Genomic DNA, 20,472 nt, shown 5'->3' with positions numbered 1-20,472 from the left:
GGCTTTATTTGCCTCAGAGTATCCACACCTTTTATCACACATGCATACATCATAGTAAGTGTTATCAAAACAAGACTAGCTGTGTAACGATGGATTTAGCAAACCTAAAATATAAGAGCTAAAAATGCTTTTTTAAACCCTTGCAAGGTTAAAGCCAATATTGTATAACTAATTTGTAACGTATTCAATCAAATAGAGTCACACACTTACCGTGCAGTGACCTGCTGCTGCGAATGAGCGTTGGGCAGGTCTTTTGGAGGATGAGCTCCCCCCTCTGAGTTGGGGACATCCGGAGACGTCTGACTCAGCTTCAGAGTTCCTAACAGAGTGGAAAACAATGGACAAAACTGTTTTCAGTGGCGCTTTTATTAGTGCTGTTGTGGTGTCAGCCATACAGTAGCACTAAAGACCAATGTTTTTGTCAGCATCATTGATCTCATTGATTGTATTACTTTGATTTAACAGGCAGTAATTTACCAGCGGAGCAGGGAAAGGAAGGAATGAGCAGACATATTTACAATAGCAGCACATGAGCCAGCATAAAAGGCAGCAGTGTGAAAGAAGGGTACATCCAGCTGCAATAAAGGCAACCAGCAAACATTTGACTGCGAGTAATGATAAACAGTCTGCAATGATGTTGACAGACAGTGTAAACACAACACGGGAATGAAAGCTCATCTCAGTTATCATTTTACAACGTCAGCTCCAAAATATCTCACTGACATCACTTTAAAACAGTTTCCATTTTAGCTTCTTATTCTAATTGCTGATTAACGCTGAGCTTGGCTGATCGATCAGCACCAAACACACTACTGCTTAACAGCTTAATGCTGAATGAAAATGTTAATAATAATGTATATTTATTAATAATATAGGAGTTTAATATATAACACATATAATATGTATTTGGGTCCCTACTTAATATCTCCATCAGTTTGGGGGTCCTTGGCCTGAAAAACAATGCTCAAGACCCCTAATTTGGACATTTATTTATTTGTATCTCAAGATTAAGTCTTGACTAATGTAAATAGGCTACATTCTGTAACAAACACAAACATTCTGCAGCTCTAGCAAGCTTTAGAGGTCATTATCTGGTTTCATGGCACATTTTTAGTTTGGTTCACCGCTTTCACTCATCAACCTTGTATCCAGCAGCAGGCGACTGTTTTCTGCGAACGAGCCCTAATAAAACAAGGTGCCGGATAAAACACAGCAGCCGGGAGAGAGATTTTCCCCAGTGTCTGCTGAGACCGAAACAAAGCCAAAGGAAAATATTATAGGTGGCCAGAAAAAAAGGTTTTCTAGTTGGGAACATGTAGTCCTTAAAAGCCTAGAATTTATTTATGCAGCTTTAAGGAATAATCTAATTAAATGTATAATAAAACTGCTGCTGATATATGCTGTAATAGGAACTTCAGTTAAAAAACAGAACAGACGCTTTTGTAAATTTTACTACTTTTTAACTAATAAGAGACAAGGCCAGTAAGATGAAAGCAAAAGTAATTTTGCTTGAGTGTAGCACAACTGAAAGAAACCCATTTATATGTACAATAATGGTGAGCATTCATCATACTGGTGGAGCACCGACAAATTATTTTTACAGTGTGTAGATAAATGTATTAAATTCAGTACCCTGTGAGTGTATTAAAATGAGAAGTTATTGACTGAGGCGTTATGTTACACTGACTGGGATTAAGAGTGTGGGATTAAGAGTGTCTGTAAACTCTCTGTCTGGCTCACCAGCATTGTTGGGATATGAGTCCATATCCAGGTAGGAGTGTTCCTGGGTCTCGTGTGGCCCCCCAACCACCCCTCCGACCTCCCCCCTCTCCACCCCCACTAGGTCAGAGAAATGGGGGTGGTGCTGGCCCTGCTGGCCCAGGGAGGGATACAGTGAGGACGAGGAGTGACCCTCCTTCCTCTGCAGCAGCGGAGGTAATAGTGACGACCCCCCAGCACCTCCAAGGCTTCCGACCCCAGCGCTTCCGGGCAGCAAACCCGATGTCAGGCTCAGTCCTCCACCCTCCTTGTCCCGCCATGGCAGCCAGCAGAGCTTCCAAGAGACGAAGAGGGAGACAGAGAGGAGGACGACGCCACAGAATGTCACGATGACCGACAGAAGACTGACAGAGATCTCTGCAGAGGAAAAGGAGGAAGAAGGTAAAGAGAGGAGATTTCACAAATAGAAGGGAGTCAGGGCTTAAAATAAGTTTGAGGGGAAACTTGTTTTGAAAACAATCTGCAATCGACAGGCGTAAAATGCTATTATGGATATTTTTAGCCATTAGTAGAGAGGAAAACCAAAGCCTCATCAGTATGCCTCTGTTATTTGCACATTAACACATTATACATATGCCTTACACATCAGCTGGAAGCCAGTGCATGATCAACAACTCTTTCTCACGCACACGCTGTCATCAGCATCACCACAATATCTACAAATCACACATCATGAAGCAGGAGAGTGAACGTGCTGTAGGCGTAAATTGGAATAAGCAGCCATCCCCCGAAGCTCAAATCCCACATTTGAATCTTGAGCTTAAAATGGGGGCAAACGTTAGCAGAGTGGATGTACTCAGGAAGGAGACGAGGCAGGGTGGAGGATGGGCAAACAATTAAAAAGAAACTACCAACACCCACTGTGATGTCTCGATGCAATGTCATCCCATATTGCCTCATGCTTATGCTTTTTAATCTGTGACAGCTCGAGGATCGTGTCTGAGGAGTGAGGGTGGGTGGGGGCGCAGGGGCAGTGCGTGGATATATGTGGGGGTGAGGATGATGGGGAGGGTGGAGTATGACTCATCCGAATGAAAAGTGTACAGAGGAAAAGAAAAGAGCAGCTTCAGCACCAGACCGCGCTGGACAGTTCCAGCTACAGTTTCTGTCACAAGAGAGCACAACTGAATGAAAGTCAATGTGTGCTCAGGGGACTGGGAACTTTTGTAGAAGTACAATTCAATAAATACCATTTAAATAAACAGCAGTTATTATTATCCAGAACTATATGAAGTCTATTATGAATAACACCTTTGTGTCTGATGACTATCTTGACAAAAGAACCAATCAGAGATCATAATGAACTACAGGCCCAGAGCTCTCAGCTGGAACATTTATGTTTTAAGGGGACCAAGAAGACCCATCACGACAGTGTGTCTGAATTCGCAGACGTTGTACTCTCCAACTTGAGAGTTAAATCTTTGCTCTCTACCCTCATGGGCTCCATCCATACAAAAGAGCCACCAATTAAAAATCCTGTCTGCGGGCAGACCAGCCATCACCTTTGTGTAGAACTGCTCTGTCTCGACGTCTGAGGAAAATGTTGTCTGAACTCCCACAAGACCCAAACAATGGCCTCATTTTCCTTAACCCCTTTTTCCATTAATTTATTTCATTTCATGTCTTATGGGCATGACAAAGACTCTAAGCACTGGTAAATCGCACAAAACAAGAATGAAATTTCATCTGTAACAGGCTGACAACAAGACTGAGAGCAAATAAGTAGAAAAACAAGACAACGGCAGCCAATCCTCCAGCCGTGGGCTACATCTTTTGGATTTCAGTTCTGTCTCAACCCGCCTGCTCGCTCTTTTCACTTCACTCTCGTCTATATAATCCCTTCAAACATCTTTCATTCTTTGCTGTCATTTCTTTTCCCATGCTGTCTGCCTCTGCATGCTCTCTTAAGCGACTGTCTGTTTGTACGTCACCCCTACCTTCTCTGTGCCCCCCATGCCCCTCCCGCTCTTTCACCGCTTCCTCGCACTCTTCAGTGAATTATTCATCATTCTGTGTATGTCATTAATCAGCAGTTGCTCAAAAGATATGATTGGGGGGCTGCAAGGGTGGGGGATGGCCGAGGGGACATCGATCTGTCTCGCTGAAGAACAAGGTTGTGTGTGCGAGGAACAGGGAATGAAAAAAAAGAAATAGAGAGCAAGGCAACAGAAAACATGACGACTGAGATCAGAAGACATGGGAAGGAAAGGAAAAGAGGGCCAAGGAAGGAAGTTGGGGTGGAAACCTCAAGGAAGAAGAAGAAGAAGAAGACAGCAGCGACAAAGGTGGATGACAACCACAGAAAGGCCGGCAGTGCTTTGAGGAACATAAAGGGAGGGTTGAAAACAGATTGGCGCACATGTGAAACAGACATATAAGCTGACTAGCACTGTGGAGCAGGAGGAGAGGGAGATGAATAAGGTCAGTACAACTACCATGCCATGTGTGAAAGGGTAGAAACAAAAAGGCAATGAGAGAGAGAGGGAGGATAACAAGCTGACAGTGATTTAGAGTGAAACCTAAAGTGGGGAGGAGTTTAAGGATGAGAAAGGTTAATGTATTGATCTGGGAGAGGAAAAACAAAGCAAAGAGGCATCGGAGCAGGTTGTGCGTGGCTGGCAGATCACGGTGCGCTGATAAGACACGGTTGTGATCAACGTGTGCAGTGAATGTCGGGGGCCAAACAGCTCTCCTCCATTTGTCTCTCTTTAGGGCAGTTGCTGTACCTTCCCAAGCACTGATCCTGCCAAAGATCCATCGCTAATTCACACAGCATAAAAAGGAAAGTCAGCAGGCGGTTAGGTGGGTGGGTAGAAGGCCTCTGAAGTGCGACGTGAAGAGGGCCCGAGACTCCCTGTCAATCAGCCACTGATGCAAGCCCACTGGGAGTCATACATTGCTCCACATCAAACATATCTCCGCTGCTTACACAAGCCATTCACTGACAGCTTTCGGCAGTCGCCATCCTCTGAGGGATCGGAGACTTCCATCAGCAAACAGCGAAAAATCACAGCTGGTAAGCGAGGAGGCCAACGCCTAAAACCATGGCATGACATTTCTTCACAGAGCCATCCAAATCTCAAGAGGCAACACACAGCCAAACCAGGCTAATCTACACTGAGCCACAGATCCACGTTAATCTGCATAACAGCACATTGCACTTCCAGATGCTTCAACTAGAACCAACTCACTATACACATTCCACGGTGTAGTAGGATTTACCTACTCAATTTTGTAAAAAGAAAAACAGATATGTATAAATAGAGATAAGAGGATTCTACTGAGACTCTTTTGTGAATCATGAAAGAAATAGGCTGGACCATAGACATTTCAGTGAAGCACATGAATTTTTCATGAGTTGGTGTTCAGGGTGCACGGTAACTAAGTAAGTAAAAGCTGTCCATAAACATGAGCACACTTCTGAACATTTGCCTGATCATACCTTAAAATTTAATATGTCATGCTGTGTTGTGATCATTGAAGTGTGATTTTAATGTTACCACTTTTAGGCTAAAACATTCAAGACACTAAATATCACAGGAACTTTTCTTTATTATTTTGGGTGTAATTCCTCATTTAGGGGATATTAAGGGATATTAAGACCTTCGACAAAGCCCATGTTAAAAAATAATGCTTTTTAGAGTGGGGGATCAGCTCTTCAGCATATCCAAGATCTTTCCCACTATCATACATTACCTTCTTGTAGCTTGAAAGATGCCTGTTACGTTTACATTTTCCTCCCTCACAGAGCACAGCAGCTGTGGACTTCCTGAATACATTAAATGGAAATCAAAGCTGATTTTGTTGTTTTTATGCCGGGGAAAAAAGAAACACACAGAGCTAGCATCAGGGACGGCTGGTATAAATGGGCTAACAGGGCTAAGCCTTCCCAAGCTAACACAAAAAAGATGAGAAATTTAATGTATAACTTACAACATGTTGTTTTAAGTTTTTGGTGAAACCAAGGGCAGCAACAGCACCAAATAGTCCAAGGAAAACATAGAATATCTACACGTGGGCTGATTTTTTACACCCCCAGTGCCCATCGGTCCTCTTCCATTCATTTAATGCTTGGAAGTGATTGACAGGTGTCATGTCACTCCCCCCGTCATTCACTCAGTACGTTTACGTGCACGTGAAAAAAAACGAATTATTGCCTTAATCGGACTATAACAGGAGAACCTACGTACATGTAAACACGTTCTCATTATCCGATTGAGACAACCAGATAATGGGATTGAATCGGAGTTTTCAATCGGATAATGCGTGTGCGCATGCTCCACGACCACTGCTGGCGTGTGACCCCGGAACGAAAAACGTCCAAGATAGCCGGGCGTAAAAGAAGAAGAGAAACGGAGCCATCTGAGGGATAGCGCGGATCTTACCTGCATCAGAAGTAGGGCGAACATTACGTACAAGATTAAAAAATGTACTTTTATCCGTCTGGTTGTTGGCCGGAAATCGGGCTGTATTAACGTGGTATTAACCCGCTGAAAAGACACGTATCGCCACCTAGTGTGGATGATCATTTGGTCAGGTCAAAAGTGCTGCTGGTGCCAGAGTGGGAGGAGGGAGAAGAAGTTCAGGTATAGTGGGTGTCAGTGTCTTTGGAAAAAAAAGCTGGAAGTCAAGACACTGGAATCACATCAGCCAAACAATATTCAAATGACTCTAACGAAAAAATGACAAAATAGCATGTTTTGTGTTTCATGGTTTGAAAGAAAGGACTGGCTAACTTCAAGTCTGGAGTACAAGTCATGTCGAAAAACATGCTGATTCAGCAATGTGAACTGTATGGTTAAATAGAACAGTGGTTAGTGACATTGACTTTCACATGGGAGGTTGTGGTTAAAGCAACAAACATGTGACTGAAAATTGAATTCTTTTTTCCATGGTGCAGTGTTGGTTGTCATAGATTCAGTAAGTGAGGATTCTCAGCCAAAGCTATATAATTTGAGTTTTTTAATTTTTTGTTAATATTTGTCAGTAGTTGGACTTTTCTATTTGTTGTTTCTGCACGTTGGTGCATGAAACCCCTGTTGAGTCTGAAGTTGCTGAAGTGGAGAGTTCTGGTTTGAATTCAAATGCAGCTGTGTAAACGAGATTAGACCCCTCTCTAGCGTCATTTCGGTTTATCATTACATTTGTTTTGTGTGTGTTTTCATACTGTGATGTTCTACTATCTCAGGTTCACCCTGCTCAATCTCTCAAATAAATTTGAGAGGTTGAAAATTTTCTTTGATTTGGGTCGCGGCTTGTCATTAAGTTGGGTCCTGAACCCAGATCAGATGAGAAGAACCACAGGTGTAGAGCACTAAAAAAACTATAGTGTACCTGTTTCTTTTGCTGTGTTAACTATTTAGTCAGTATTATGCATTTGTTAGCCCACCCACCTAATTTCACCACCAGTCGCCACTGGCTAGCATGTCCAGTTTTTGCATATTTAGCAAAAATGCTGAAACATCAACAAAACATTACTGAACATATGGATACACAGCAGACAAGTTATTTATTCTACAGAAGTTTCAACGCTGTTTTTTATGGCACTGCATTTAAACTAACATGAATCAAACTGACCACAGCCCCTGTTGTGTGAAGGAGGGTACATCTAACTGCCGAAAGCCGACTTCAAAGTGCAAAAGGAAGTATTTGATACTATAAGGGCATGTCCTATGTGAAGTATTGCTTTTAGGCAAGGAGAAGCAGATATTGCAGTTATTTTTTACACTACAGAAAATATTGTGAGTGTGCCTGTTACCTGCGTCCTGTCTGTTGTGACCCCTCAGCAGGGAGCTGAACTCCTGGCAGCGTTCACTCTGGCTATAACCCCTTGGGGAGTTGAAGCACAGCTCCTCCACCAGCACCAACGCCTTCTTACACAGGTCTTCATCCCAGTCCCCCGACATCCTCCAATCCGCATCGCACTCTCACCAGCAGCCAGCCAGTGACAGCACAGCCCTCACCGCCCTCACCTATAGGACGGCGCTTGTGTAGAGTAGAGTGCTGGCCCGTCCACCTTTTACAGGGGTGTGCACTGAGAAAGATGAGGCAGAGGGAGGCAGAGGGAGGCTGAGGGGGCGACGTCAAAAAAGGAATAACACGAGGGGCTCAGAAGGGTGTCTTGGTCTGGATCACAATGACCAAGCAGACATGCCCATGTATGAATGAGCGACACCCTCCCTTTCACTTTCCCTAAAAGAGACAGAAGCAGAGACACTGGCAAAGTAAGTGTGAGGACATAAAAGTATACAAATCAAGTTTATGGCAGTATAGTCACCTTAACCATTAAGGGAGAACACTCATTCCAGAACCATCACTGTGTTTCTGATAGATCATTGGCCGCGGTTTAACCTAATATTGCTTGCACAGACACGATGAAGACTGATACTGGCCATTATGGAATAAGTGAAAAAATTTAATCATGATGCACGTATACTAAATGCTAAGAATCCTGATGTGTGTGTTTGTGCTGAAGACTTTTTCTTACTAGTGTGGTCATACCGACGAGTCTTTTTTGCATTTGAGGAAAAGTACTTAATAAGAGTAACGTCTAGGTCTGTGGATTGTCTTGGACATTCCCTCAGGCAGAGTACATTGCTACTGCATTTTTTAAAATGTTCTGAGAATCAGAAATTAATCTCCATTTATCTTTCCTGAACAGGGGGGCAGTAGAATGCTCTTGGGCAAATAAAGACGCTACACGCCATATATGGTTGCAAGAATCAAATGAGTTAATGAGTTGATGAGTTAATGAGCCTTGTATTAACCGTTAAGGTATAAATAAAGTATTTTATACGGAAATTAATTAAAAAGCAGCTGCAGTTGTCCACAGTTAGGTGCTGATTATGTGACTTCAGCCCAAAAGTGAATCATTATTACAATTTGTTGCAAATAATGGACACACATTGCATTCCAATAGCATACCTAGCTACACATATAGTAGTGTCTTTTATTTTCAAAATTAACAATGGGTATACCCCATAGTAAAAGTCACATTTTCAGTTTCTATTACTAAAACATTAGCTTTTTTGTCTTGTCTCAACATGGTGCACAATTAACTGCAAAGAGGCCTCACTGTTAGTTAACTCCTGCAGGTGAAGTGTTTAGTTTCTAAAACTGTTTCTAAAAATGACTCAGTCATCTTGTTACTTCTTGTAACATTTCAAACCAAAACCCTTTTCACTTTAAAGAATAATTTAGATGATTATGAGCACTTGTATGTTGAGACTAAAACACAACTCTTTGGAAACCACAAACAGTATGAGTGACTGTGTGTAATGGGTGAATACAGTGAGTTTTTTATTTATTTATTTATTTATTTATTTTTAGATCTCTAGCAGAATTCACATTTATATGTTCCATGAGTGTAAGAACTACTTAGATTTAGCTTCACATTTAGCTGTAAGTCAGTTATACAGAAGAGAGAGTTCAAATTAAAGCATTTCATTAACTCTGATGTCATGATTTGTGAGTTTTACCTTTTTGAACTCAACTCTTGAGGTTCTGGGCCATGTTGAATTTGCATGCCAGAGTGGAGGCACTCTCAAAGTTTTCTTTGCAAATAGGTTTGGCTGTGGAATACAGAGTTATGCCTGCAGTGCATGCATAACCTTTAGCTTGTTATTTTCCGAATGGTTCCAAGATCAGAAATGGAAGCCTGCAGACACGTGTTTTTTTTTCTTCTTCACTGCAAGCTGGGAAGAGAGTTGAGCTCTTCTAGCTCTGGAAAAAGTTGGTGTATTGCATCCGTGTCCCTGTTCTCTCCAAAACATCAGCATGGATTGGAAACGGCTGTCAGAATGGTAGAGATTCTTGTCCAAAGCTCTCCAACAACACCTGAAAAACAATAACAATTATTCAATCAGTCAATAAACTTAATCCTACGTCAATGTTCAGATGACAAAATCTCCCTGAGATCTAATTAGGCATATTAAGTCTGACTTCCTTCTTTGTATATTTTTCCAGGACAGAAAACCATATTTTTGATCTCATTCTGTCAAAATAAAAACAGGTCAATGCTCAAACTCCAGTTTCCCACAGTCAGTTAGTCTCCAGGGACACTGGGTGAAGTGAATATATGCAAAGTGGAGTCTCATAATACAAATCCACTGCAATACCTCTTCATATTGAATTGGTCTTGCCAAAACTCTTGTACAAGTGCTGAGGAATATAAATCATTAGCAAAACAGTGTTCATGGTGAGAGGTCAGCTCAGTTTTCCACTGAGATCTTTTGTCCTTGTGAAGCAGCAGCCCTATTTCTCAAGCAAGGTGCCTCGTCAGACAGGGGAAGGACTATTGATCATTTGATGTATGTTGTTCTGTGAACTGTCAGCGTCTGTCTTTGTGCACTGAGTGGCACCTCCCTAGCAAAGTGCTCTTTATGTGTCCATCTGTCTCCCAGTCATCAATCAATCACTGTATTAGGCAAAGACATATTTCACTCCAAACAAGATCCAAAACAAGAAATGCTTCCACTTCCTTCCGAGCTTTCTGACTCTCTGCTTGAAGAGTGGAAACTCGTTTCCTCCGTTGTCTCTCTGTCTCTTCTGAGGAACTGATTGTCACATGTTGTAGTATACCCAGTCAGTCTATAGGAAACTCAGATAATGCAGAGTCCATTTATCTCAGTACAGCCCGTTGCCGAAATTAACCTAAAATTACTGAATCAAAGTGCCAGCCAGACTCAGCATCCTCTCTACCATTAAGATCGGTCTGAGTGATTTTAAACCCCAAGATATCTCAATCTGAGAAATGGCTGTCTGGCACAAAACACACTACCACAAATGCCAGTGAGAGCACCAACAGAGAGAACGAAGAATGGATGTGTAGCAAGAGAGAGAAGAAGAGGGTGAAGGAGAGAAAGGGATAAGAGAGATGCTGACATTAAATTGGAGGCGAGACAGATAAAGGGGGAGGGAAAAAATTGGAGCAGAGGAGGGCAGAAAAAAACATAGGAAGCTGGCTGGGAGTGGGAGCGGAGAGTGACACAGCAACAATAGTAATCAAGGTTATGAGAATGCAATTTACTACAAGCTAAATATTTACAGAATATGGCTATTCATACATATATATGACTTTAGGATCATATTGACGTATTGTTCCTCTCAGATAGCACCATGCCCAGAAACGCATGTTCATACTGTAGTTAACAGAGCAACACTAAACCTCCCACAGACATTCCATTGACTGCTGTTCTGCCTGGAATCAATACTCTCAGGGAACGAATATGCCACAACATAGCCCAGTCGACCGGTAAGGTCACCGTCCAACAGGGCAAGAGGAGACAGGATGGCCTGCAAGGTCACAGTCTAATCACACTACAGAGAAAGGCGAATCCGTCTTGTCCAGTCACACAACTGAAGGAAGACGGGAACTGGATGAGATCACTCCTCAATCATGGAAGAAGTAGATCAGATAATGAGATAAATCTGGTCACGCGAAAAGGTCGGTTGCACCAGAAACGAGGACCAGATACCTGTTATGAGGATAATGGATATCAGACCAAATTCAAATGAAAAGGAAGCTTCAAGTTCAAACCTACACATCCTTAGCCTAATAGCATAATTGCTTAAGTCATATATCAATGTTTTTAGAAAACAAGAAAAATTGGCTAATTATTGATATTGTAACAGTAAGTCAAAAAATGACTTTAGGCAATTATACTATTAGGCTAACGACATGTGTCCTTGACCAAGATACCAAGCCCTTGGTGGGTCCCTCCTCTTAATTACTTAGGATAAGCGCATCAGCTAAATGACTAATTTTTAAAGGCTCAGTCCAGCCATTACATTCCCAATCTAGCTTATAGGTGATAAAGCAGATGAGGCAGTTATGTTTGTATCCCCTTTTAATGAAGGGATCATTCTTGTATTTGCACCAGGAGGAACGGTTTGAGTTGCTCAGAGGTACAATACCTAAACCATCCAGCACACATTATTATGGGGGGAATCATCCAAAACACACCACAGCACTCATTTCTCATTGCAGGGGTATGCACTAATAAATATTTATCTAGTATTGAATGCACTTTTTTTTGGGTGGGGTGTGTGGGGGGGTTGGATTTCTTATTTTTTGGAGCTGCACTCCTCACATATGAAATCTTCACATGGAAATTCTAGCAACAACTGCAATAAATAAACAACCCGAAATCTTTGATGTGAATTTGATAAAGGTTTTTCAGTAAAAAGCGTCATGTTACAGATCCCAAAAGCTGAAATCTGTATAGGAAATCTGCCTCTTAGGGAGGAATCACACACCTCAGCTCAGTTTGCGAATTGCAATGATAAGACATTTGAAGCGCTGCTGAACAAGAAGATGACTTACAGCTGCTTACCACAAACCTGTGATCTGTTGCAACCCATATCACCCTTTGGCTTCTTATTTTCATGTCAAATTGTATATTTGTCTTTCTGTTGAGTAAAATACATCACACATTTCAGTTTTAGTTATTCTACTTTAGAGTTAGCAGAGGAAATAGCCATGGAAGCAGTCTTACCTTGAAGTCTTTCCAAATGTAATTTTAGTGTTACGCCTAGAAATCAAGCAGGTTTAAGGTCATCTCCTCGTTTGTTTGTCATAAAAATCTCTTCTAGGGTCTTTCCCCTCCCCCTCTTTATTAAGCATAATGGGAGTTACTGTTTATTACTAAAATTACTAACTAATTTATAGTGGTGAAACGGAACACCTACATAATTGTAAGGATGAGAATAGCTTTTTATATAAGAACATAATGTTTCTGTAGACAAAGGGGACTAATCCATTTGATATACCTAATAGGATATTTCAGGCGGATCTCACTGAACCTGCTTTCAAGTCCTCCTATCTGCTGCCACGCTTTTTCGTTTGTTTTCATCAGTACCTGGAAGTCATCTTTAATCGTACCTTTCATTTTTGCCCCAAATGCTTTTGTTGCTGTTTTTTTGTTTTAAAGTATGCAAATTTGCTTAAGTGTTTAAGCAAATTTCACACTTCCCATGTCTGCACCTTCACGACAGTTTTCACATTAGCAGTATTGCTTTTAGAAACACATCATTGATAGTCTGCCGTACTCCACAGATTGGGGACTTGGCCCCATGACCTCTTCTTCTCTGTTCAGGACTTTGATGATGTCTACTCTGCTGTGCCCTGCTGGGCCCTATCATGTTATGTATCACCTCACACCGATGTATTCGTGTACCTTTAGATCATCCACCATTCGTCAGGACTATCCCTGATTCACAGAGGTCATGACCTCTTTCCGCGGCTGCTGGCATATCCTCCCTTTTGTTTTGCATCACTTCCTTTTGAGGCCACAGCGATGTCTGCCTGAGACAATGCTATCATTGCTCCTCTCTGCTCATTCGTCTGTGACGAATTGATGCACAGAACAGATAGGGCTACTACAACACATATTTTTGGTTACTCCAGTGGAGTGGTGCTGTGTTTTGCCGGGACAGATACAGTGCTGTATGAGGCCAAGATTGAGCACGGGGATATTAATGTCTATTGACTAGAGGTAATAGCTTTGCTGAGCCTTAGCCCCGAGGTTGTTCCAATTTAGTCTGTCCTATAATAGCTCCTGGCCACCCTCTCAGCAAATAAATAACATGAGGTGGTTGAGATCGAGCGTTAATATCTGCTTAAGACCATATATCTCCATAAACATGCTATCAAACACGCCTTCCAAGAAGACACTTGCCGCTTTTATCTCCACCTATTTCTGTCCCACATTCACACATATCAAAGGTTGCTGTTGAGGCTTTCACGGCAACTCTGGGCCTGTTAGAGCTGCAAGAGTCTGAATTATCCATAACGTGGGACAGGAAACCAAGAGCAAGTGGCCCGCCAGGAACCCTGGGATATTGGTGCTGCTCTTCCTGTCTCTTGCCCAGCCAGTGGAGCTGCAGAGCAGGACCTATTTACAGACGGGGAGTGTAACCATACACACACACACACACACACACACACACACAACAGGCCGTTCTCACTTCATTTTTCACCTACTGCTATGTCAGAGTCGGTGAGTCAGTGTGTCTCAGTGGTTGTTACATTTTTTTTCTCCTTTTTTTTTTTTTTTTTTGCATAAATATGGTTCTCTGTGATGGGAAGCCGGAGAAACAGTTTCTTTGATGGTGAGGGGGATCGGGATGGGGTGGAGGCGGCGTGGGTGTGGGTGGAGGGGGAATTACGCACGTCTTACGCACGTCAACCTGTCTTCTGTGTGTTTTCTGCCTGTTCTCGCACGTACCCCAGTGTCTGTTCGTCTTATAACGTTCCCGCGGGGTGGAAAAGTAAGTTCAATCATTGCCATCAGTGAGGAAAGCTGCCACGAACCTGTTATCCGTTGTATAGGCTTGCACAGCTTACACTGCCTTATAGAGACTGCCGCTGCACATGCATCCCACTATATGCTCGAAATTTATGCCTAGCAATGGCTAAATGCAATGTAGAAGAGCCGGGGTGATGCACGAAAAAAAAGACATTAAATATTTATGGAAAACAGACACATGCTGCTAGATTTAGGGCATATACATCAGAGCACAGTGCGGGATGCAGGATCAAAGGAGATATGATGCGAATAACGCACACATCGCTGATATCATAGAGGCCAGCCGACTACAGGAGCAACAAAAGAAATATCTTCCTACCTTGTCGTTGCAGAACCCACTGTCTTATTCTCTGACCAATTTCCGATTTAGGACCTTCTCCGCTGTTTTAGTCAGATGCGACGCTTGTAAAGGGGCATTCCGCCCTCTTTCGCTCTATCCACCTCCTTCCTCTCTCTCTTCTTTCCAAGACGCACTGAGCAATAAGAACAACCGGGGTGGCGGACTGAGAGGGAGAAATTAATAATATGATATCTCTCCCCTCCCCTCTTTTCCCTCCCGTTTCCTGTGTTCTTTTCCTATATTTTTCACCCTCCTTGTGTTTTTCTCTTCTCTGTATTTCACTATCCCCTCCCTCTCACTCTCTCTCTCGGTTGCTTGCTCACTCCCTCTCCTTTTTTCCTCCCTGTGCTCTGAATACTAATACTCTGTCTCTCTCCTCTCTGCCTGTACAGCCCGACCAGTGCTAAAGACATACTGATGTATGTGGGGCGTGTAGAGGAAAAGGAGAGAGAGGTGGAGTGTGTGTGCTGGTGTATGTGTCAGTGTGAGCAGAAGGGATGGGGGGTGCAGGGGTCCTCTCCGAGTCTACAGTCGACAGGGTACATGTGTGGATTAGAAGGGCCCAGGATCTTGTTTGGTGTTATTAGCACTATGATTAGATAATAACACTCATGCAGATGCCCCTGGAGAGGTCATCTTGGTATTGGTAGTGGGTGAGTTGGGGGGCACATACAGTGTTACTGTTTTAATGACAGCAACAGTGGGATGACAGGAGAAGAGTTGGGAAAAGGGGGCCGTGAGGAGGAGGTGTTGTTGACATGTCAGGTGGTGATGAACAGTGATGGAGGGTCAGTGTTGTTCAGCCCTGAGCCAAAAAAAAAAAAAAAACACATTGCTCTTTGTACGTGTGCTAGTGTGTTTTGTGCGTGTGCACCATGGAAACCTCAATGAAAGAACAGCTGTAGAAAACAGAGGCCATGATTTAGTTAGAATGAGACAAGGTCTTATTGAAGTCATGATTAGGTTATGATATTCCTGCAGGCCTTGTACCAATGCAGAGAGAGGGCACATAAAAATATTTCTCGGTTTTATAGTAACATTTCCAGTAGGATAATGAGGACCAATTACGCTCAGTGCGGAATTGGTGTAGGCAATCAAATTTGTTGGGGGGGAAGGGGGGTTGTGTTTTTTGTTTTTTTTTTTGGGTTAGTTGTTTGTTTTAAAGTAGAGTTCCTCAGGGTGGGTCCCTTTGTGGATCTCGAGGGGAATAGCCACCCAACAAAAATAAGAAAGTTGCAATGCAGTTACAATTGAGTCTGCACATTAAGCAGTGACAGAATGTAATAGGAATGCAGTTTCGATATCCAGAAGTCACATTATGTATTGCACCACATCCATAACTACAATCTAATAATATCTATCAAGTGATTAAAAGATAGGCTGTAGACTAGTAGTAGTGTAACATGTGCGTTTGAACCCCTGGATTAGGGTTTCTGCTCTGCCTGCTTCAGAGATGCTGCCAACTTTAGCAGTTATGTAAGGCGAGCCGTCCCTCTGCTCCCTCAAGATGTTCATCGCACATGGGCCTGCTGCCATATTAAATTAACACAGTGAACTGTGTCTGCTTTATTCTTGTTCTCCATATAACGTATAGTTGTCAAGATCTTCAATCATTGTTGTCTCCACAGTGTCTTTACATGTGTCTCCACATAAATATTTATACATAGATGTCTATATAGATATAGATACTGTGTGTATATATATATATACATCTATATATATATATACATACATACATACACACACACTGTGATTAGGATGGATGGATGCATGGAAACATCCTTTTTACACCAACAATAACATTATGTCCAATGACAAGATGAATAACACTGATTATCTCTTCACCACTGCACCTGCTCGTGGGCAGAAACATTTTGTCCTCATAGCTGATGTGTTAGAAGCAGGAAATATGGTGAAGTGTAAAGATATGAGCAGATTTGACAAGGTCTTAATTGTGACGGCTAGACGATTGGGTCAGAGCATCACAGGAACTGCAGCTCCTTTGGGGTGTTACCGGCCTGCAGTTAGACACTATCTATCAAAGGTGGTCTGCTGCCACAAAGCAAAAATGGTTCAGGAATGATTTGAGCGTGTTTGAGGGGTTGACTTGCCTCAAAGTTCCCCTGATTTCAAACCAATCGAGCATCCGTGGCATGTGCTGGAGAAACAAGTCCGATCTACGGAGGCCCCACCTCGCAGCTTACCACAGCACACCTTCAGAGGTCTAGTGGAGTCCATGCATCCATCCATCCTTGATGGGTCAGGGCCAAAAGGGGAACCAACACAATATTAGGAATGTTGTCATAATGTTATGCCTGATGGGTGTAGTTAAATGTTTAAAAAAAAAACAGTCCTCCTACTCCAAGTTCTGTTGTTAAGACTGAGGTAAACACCTTCATATTTAAAGACAGCACACTGATGAATTAATCATTCTCCCAGAGTATGCCTGAACAACACCTAATGGGCCACACAGCGCAGAGAACATCTAGGCCTTTGTAAAACCTTTGGTATAGAACCCTTTGTGCATTTGGCTCAAAGGCTACTTTAAAGGCACACTTTGGAAAAATAGCACAAATCAAACTGTTATGAATTCATAAATATGCAAATCGCACACTTCAGATAGGTTCGTGGGGTAGGTCTCATGTAAATTACTTTTTGCTTAAGTAAATCCAAATTTGATATTGTGCTTTTTTTATGATAATGGGGATCAAAAATCAAGACAAAGATTTAGAAAAACACCTGGAATCCACATCCAAAAAGCATCACATTAGGAGTGCAGGAGCGGGACTTAATCTCCCAGGGAGCTTAGTGATCTGTGATTTTATTACATTGTGAAAACAACAAAATCTTGTCACTCTTTATGTCTAACATATCAAATCAACAGAATAATAGTATATATAGAATAGTTGCTTTGTCAAATTATTTATTAAACTGAGCACATTGACCACATGATAATATATCCGCTTGCAGATAGATAGATAGATAGATAGATAGATAGATAGATAGATAGATAGATAGATAGATAGATAGATAGATAGATAGATAGATAGATAGATAGATAGATAGATAGATAGATAGATAGATAGAATATTTCTCCAAAAAGTTATCAAATTATCACCTCAAAAAATATGTGTCACTGTCTTCAACATTGTCCTGGAAACAGTAATGGAAAAGATGGTTGGATGATGGAGAAATAGCAGTGTTTGGAACCCTGCAGCGGGTGATGATTGACTGATAAATGAGAGTAAACAGTGACCTCTGTTAACTGTCACAGCAGAGCACGGACAGAGGCTGAGACACACAACAGAAGAGGACAGGAACACAGGGGGATCTGGGATACAAACAGAGGAGAGGAGAGGAGAGGAGAGGAGAGGAGAGGAGAGGAGAGGAGAGGAGAGGAGAGGAGAGGAGAGGAGAGGAGAGGAGAGGAGAGGAGAGGAGAGGAGAGGAGAGGAGAGAGGTAAACAAATTTGAGTGAAAGAAACTAAAAGCTCTGCCAGCAGCAGCCACTGACAGACCAAAAACCTTGTTTCCTCTAAAAACAACACTGGCATAATAATACCTCTTATGTGACAAATGATTCACTCTTGTAATTGCACACAAAATGTTTCCCACATACACAATATAAGCTATTAAGAACACATTCATGTCAACATCACGTATATGCACGTGTTAAGCAAGGCAGACAGAGAGAAGCTGTAGGGTAGGGACTCCCCAGTGAGATATTAAGAATAACTAAGACCATTGGTGTCTGCTTAATTGGCCTGTCAATGTCAATACTGAAATACATTATAAGTAAGAAAGTCACAAAATGTGTAAGACGTTCATGCACCAAATCTAAAAGAAAACAGTGCCAAAAGGAGACTTTAGGGCTAGCCTGGCAGAGCCAGACTTAGTTCTTATCACAACAGAGATTCAAGCAACAAAATTTGCAAAAACAAAATTTAGGGCAATTTTTCGTTGGGAATTTATCAGTGGATGCTACAGTGACCTAATCTGCTAGCAGGTCACTGAAAGCTGATCATTTACTTAACCGATGTAACCCAACTGTGAATTTGTCAGTGGTGTCAAATAATTATTGAAAGATTTCCTAAATTGAATTTTTGAATGTGTTTTTAAATGTATATTTTGATATACAGACTGCCTAAAGGACAGTCATAACAGTGCAAGTTCTGATTGAACTGCAAACACAACAGCACTGCTTGAACTTCAAGAAACAGCAGAAAACCTGTCCATGACAAAAATCGTGAAATGACCTTGTCAGTGAGGTTATCCAGGCTCCCAGCGGTTACTGCTGTAATTCATGTTAGAGGATTACTTCTGCTTCTTGAGAGAGTGTACTTTACAGAAGCAACTACTGGTATCTCTACGTTGTAAGAATCCTAAGAAACTATTTTCTTCAAGTCCAGTTAAAAAAAAACTGTCTTTAAACTGTTTTTAGTCTCAGATTTTTAAAGAACTGAGAAGCAATGAATCCTCTAGAGCTCCAGCTGAAACTTGTTAACTCTGACTTAAGGGAGATGCTTTTCTGATGTGCTGCTAAAAGTTAGAAATACAAAGTTAAGTTTTTAATTACTGATGTATTCAGTAAAATACATGGAATCAAACAACAGAAAGCAGAAAAACATTTTAAAACTATTTATTATTATTTGTAGACCAAAAAACAAGTCCTTCCAGGTTTGGCTGAATATGCTTCCAGAGGACGAGCCTGGAGGAACTGAGAAATTGCAGGCCGTGTAGAATCAGTGCAGGCTTTTCTGGCCTTTACATATTCTGTAAATCTGTGAAACAGAATGTGTTTTTATCTATTAACATACTCCTTATTAATCCACATTCTGTTTCATAAACACATTCATTGTTTTAAAACTATACTTACCTAACAAAGTGTTTCCCAACCTCTCGAGCCATAGATAAATTATGTGTCTATTCCACTGTGAGTCAATATAATGATATTTCATAATGTATGTACTGATGGTGTGTTTGTTTGACAACAATAAAGACTATATTAACTACTACTTTACTAAACAGGCTAATATTAGCTTATTTACAAGCACTTACTCCCAGAATGGTTCTTCAAATGCCGGAGAAACTTTGACGTTGTAGATGGGCTGTCCCAAATTGTGGTTTTGCACGTCTTGCATTCTGTAGTTCACTGTTTCACACCCTTCACATATGTAGTTTTCAAAGCCAAAAGCACCCGCCGACATGATGATGGCTGTCTATTAGAGGAGGGCGTGTTTCTCCAAAATGTGGGTACGTAGGTAGAGTGGTAGAGAGGAGTGACTGATTGAGAGGGTTGTTAGAACACTATTCCCAGCGTGCGCTCACATATCAGGTAATATTACAGGCTACAAACATTTATTTTATATTTCATATTCAAACTGAAAACATGAAATGAAAGTAAAGTTTTTTGTTTTTTGTCACACAAGTCACAAGTCATCAAAACAGCGACTTGAGTCAACTCTGCTCTCTGGGAACACTGGCTTCTTCCCACTGTGCCTGATAGGTTAATTGGTGATTCTAAACTGGCCTTAGGTGTGAGCGTGAGTGTAAATGGTTGTCTGTCATCTCTCTTTGTGACACTGTGATAAACTGGTGAGACTGGCACTGGATCCTCTATTTCCTCTATTTGTTGTGGTGTCCACCAACACCTACTTAACACAAGTCATGCTCTACTAAAGAGTTTTCTTCAAGAAAACAATGAATCTCAGCAGAAGAAGAGGAAGTCGGTCTCTTTCGGCAAGGAAAGAGAGAGGAGAAAGACACAATCATCACTATAAAAGTACTGTCTTTGTCTGTCTGCTCTATCTCGTTGCACTAAAGGGGACATTAGAAACTGCTTGTAGTTCACCAGGCTTTCTTGGCACTAAACACTGGAAGAATCTAACCTTGCCAAATAAAGTCCTGCACCAACACAGATGAAGAGGGTTAACAAATGGTTAAAGGCCAATTACAGCGTATTGCACCTTTATTATATATCTAAAACTCCATTATTATAACAGTACTTAGAGACACATGCTCTAAAAAGCAGTCTAACAAGAAATG

At 41.7% G+C, this 20,472-nt stretch overlaps 1 protein-coding gene across 1 annotated transcript in view; it reads right to left on the bottom strand.

Annotated features, from left to right (window-relative positions):
* syt3 (synaptotagmin III) overlaps positions 1 to 14,813 on the bottom strand; it is a 29,033-nt gene extending 14,220 nt beyond the window's left edge. The window contains exons 1-5 of the mRNA XM_047572396.1: positions 14,407 to 14,813; positions 9,258 to 9,615; positions 7,538 to 7,971; positions 1,741 to 2,136; positions 211 to 319 (exon numbers count right to left, since the gene is read on the bottom strand). Of these exons, the coding sequence (XP_047428352.1) occupies positions 211 to 319; positions 1,741 to 2,136; positions 7,538 to 7,685 (653 nt within the window). The 5' untranslated portion in view covers positions 7,686 to 7,971; positions 9,258 to 9,615; positions 14,407 to 14,813. The remainder of the gene's footprint in view (positions 1 to 210; positions 320 to 1,740; positions 2,137 to 7,537; positions 7,972 to 9,257; positions 9,616 to 14,406) is intronic.
* Between the last annotated feature and the right edge of the window lie 5,659 nt (positions 14,814 to 20,472).

This window comes from Mugil cephalus, chromosome 20 (assembly GCF_022458985.1).
Source record: "Mugil cephalus isolate CIBA_MC_2020 chromosome 20, CIBA_Mcephalus_1.1, whole genome shotgun sequence".
Taxonomy (NCBI): Eukaryota; Metazoa; Chordata; class Actinopteri; order Mugiliformes; family Mugilidae; genus Mugil; species Mugil cephalus.
This window is presented reverse-complemented; position numbering and strand designations above follow the sequence as displayed.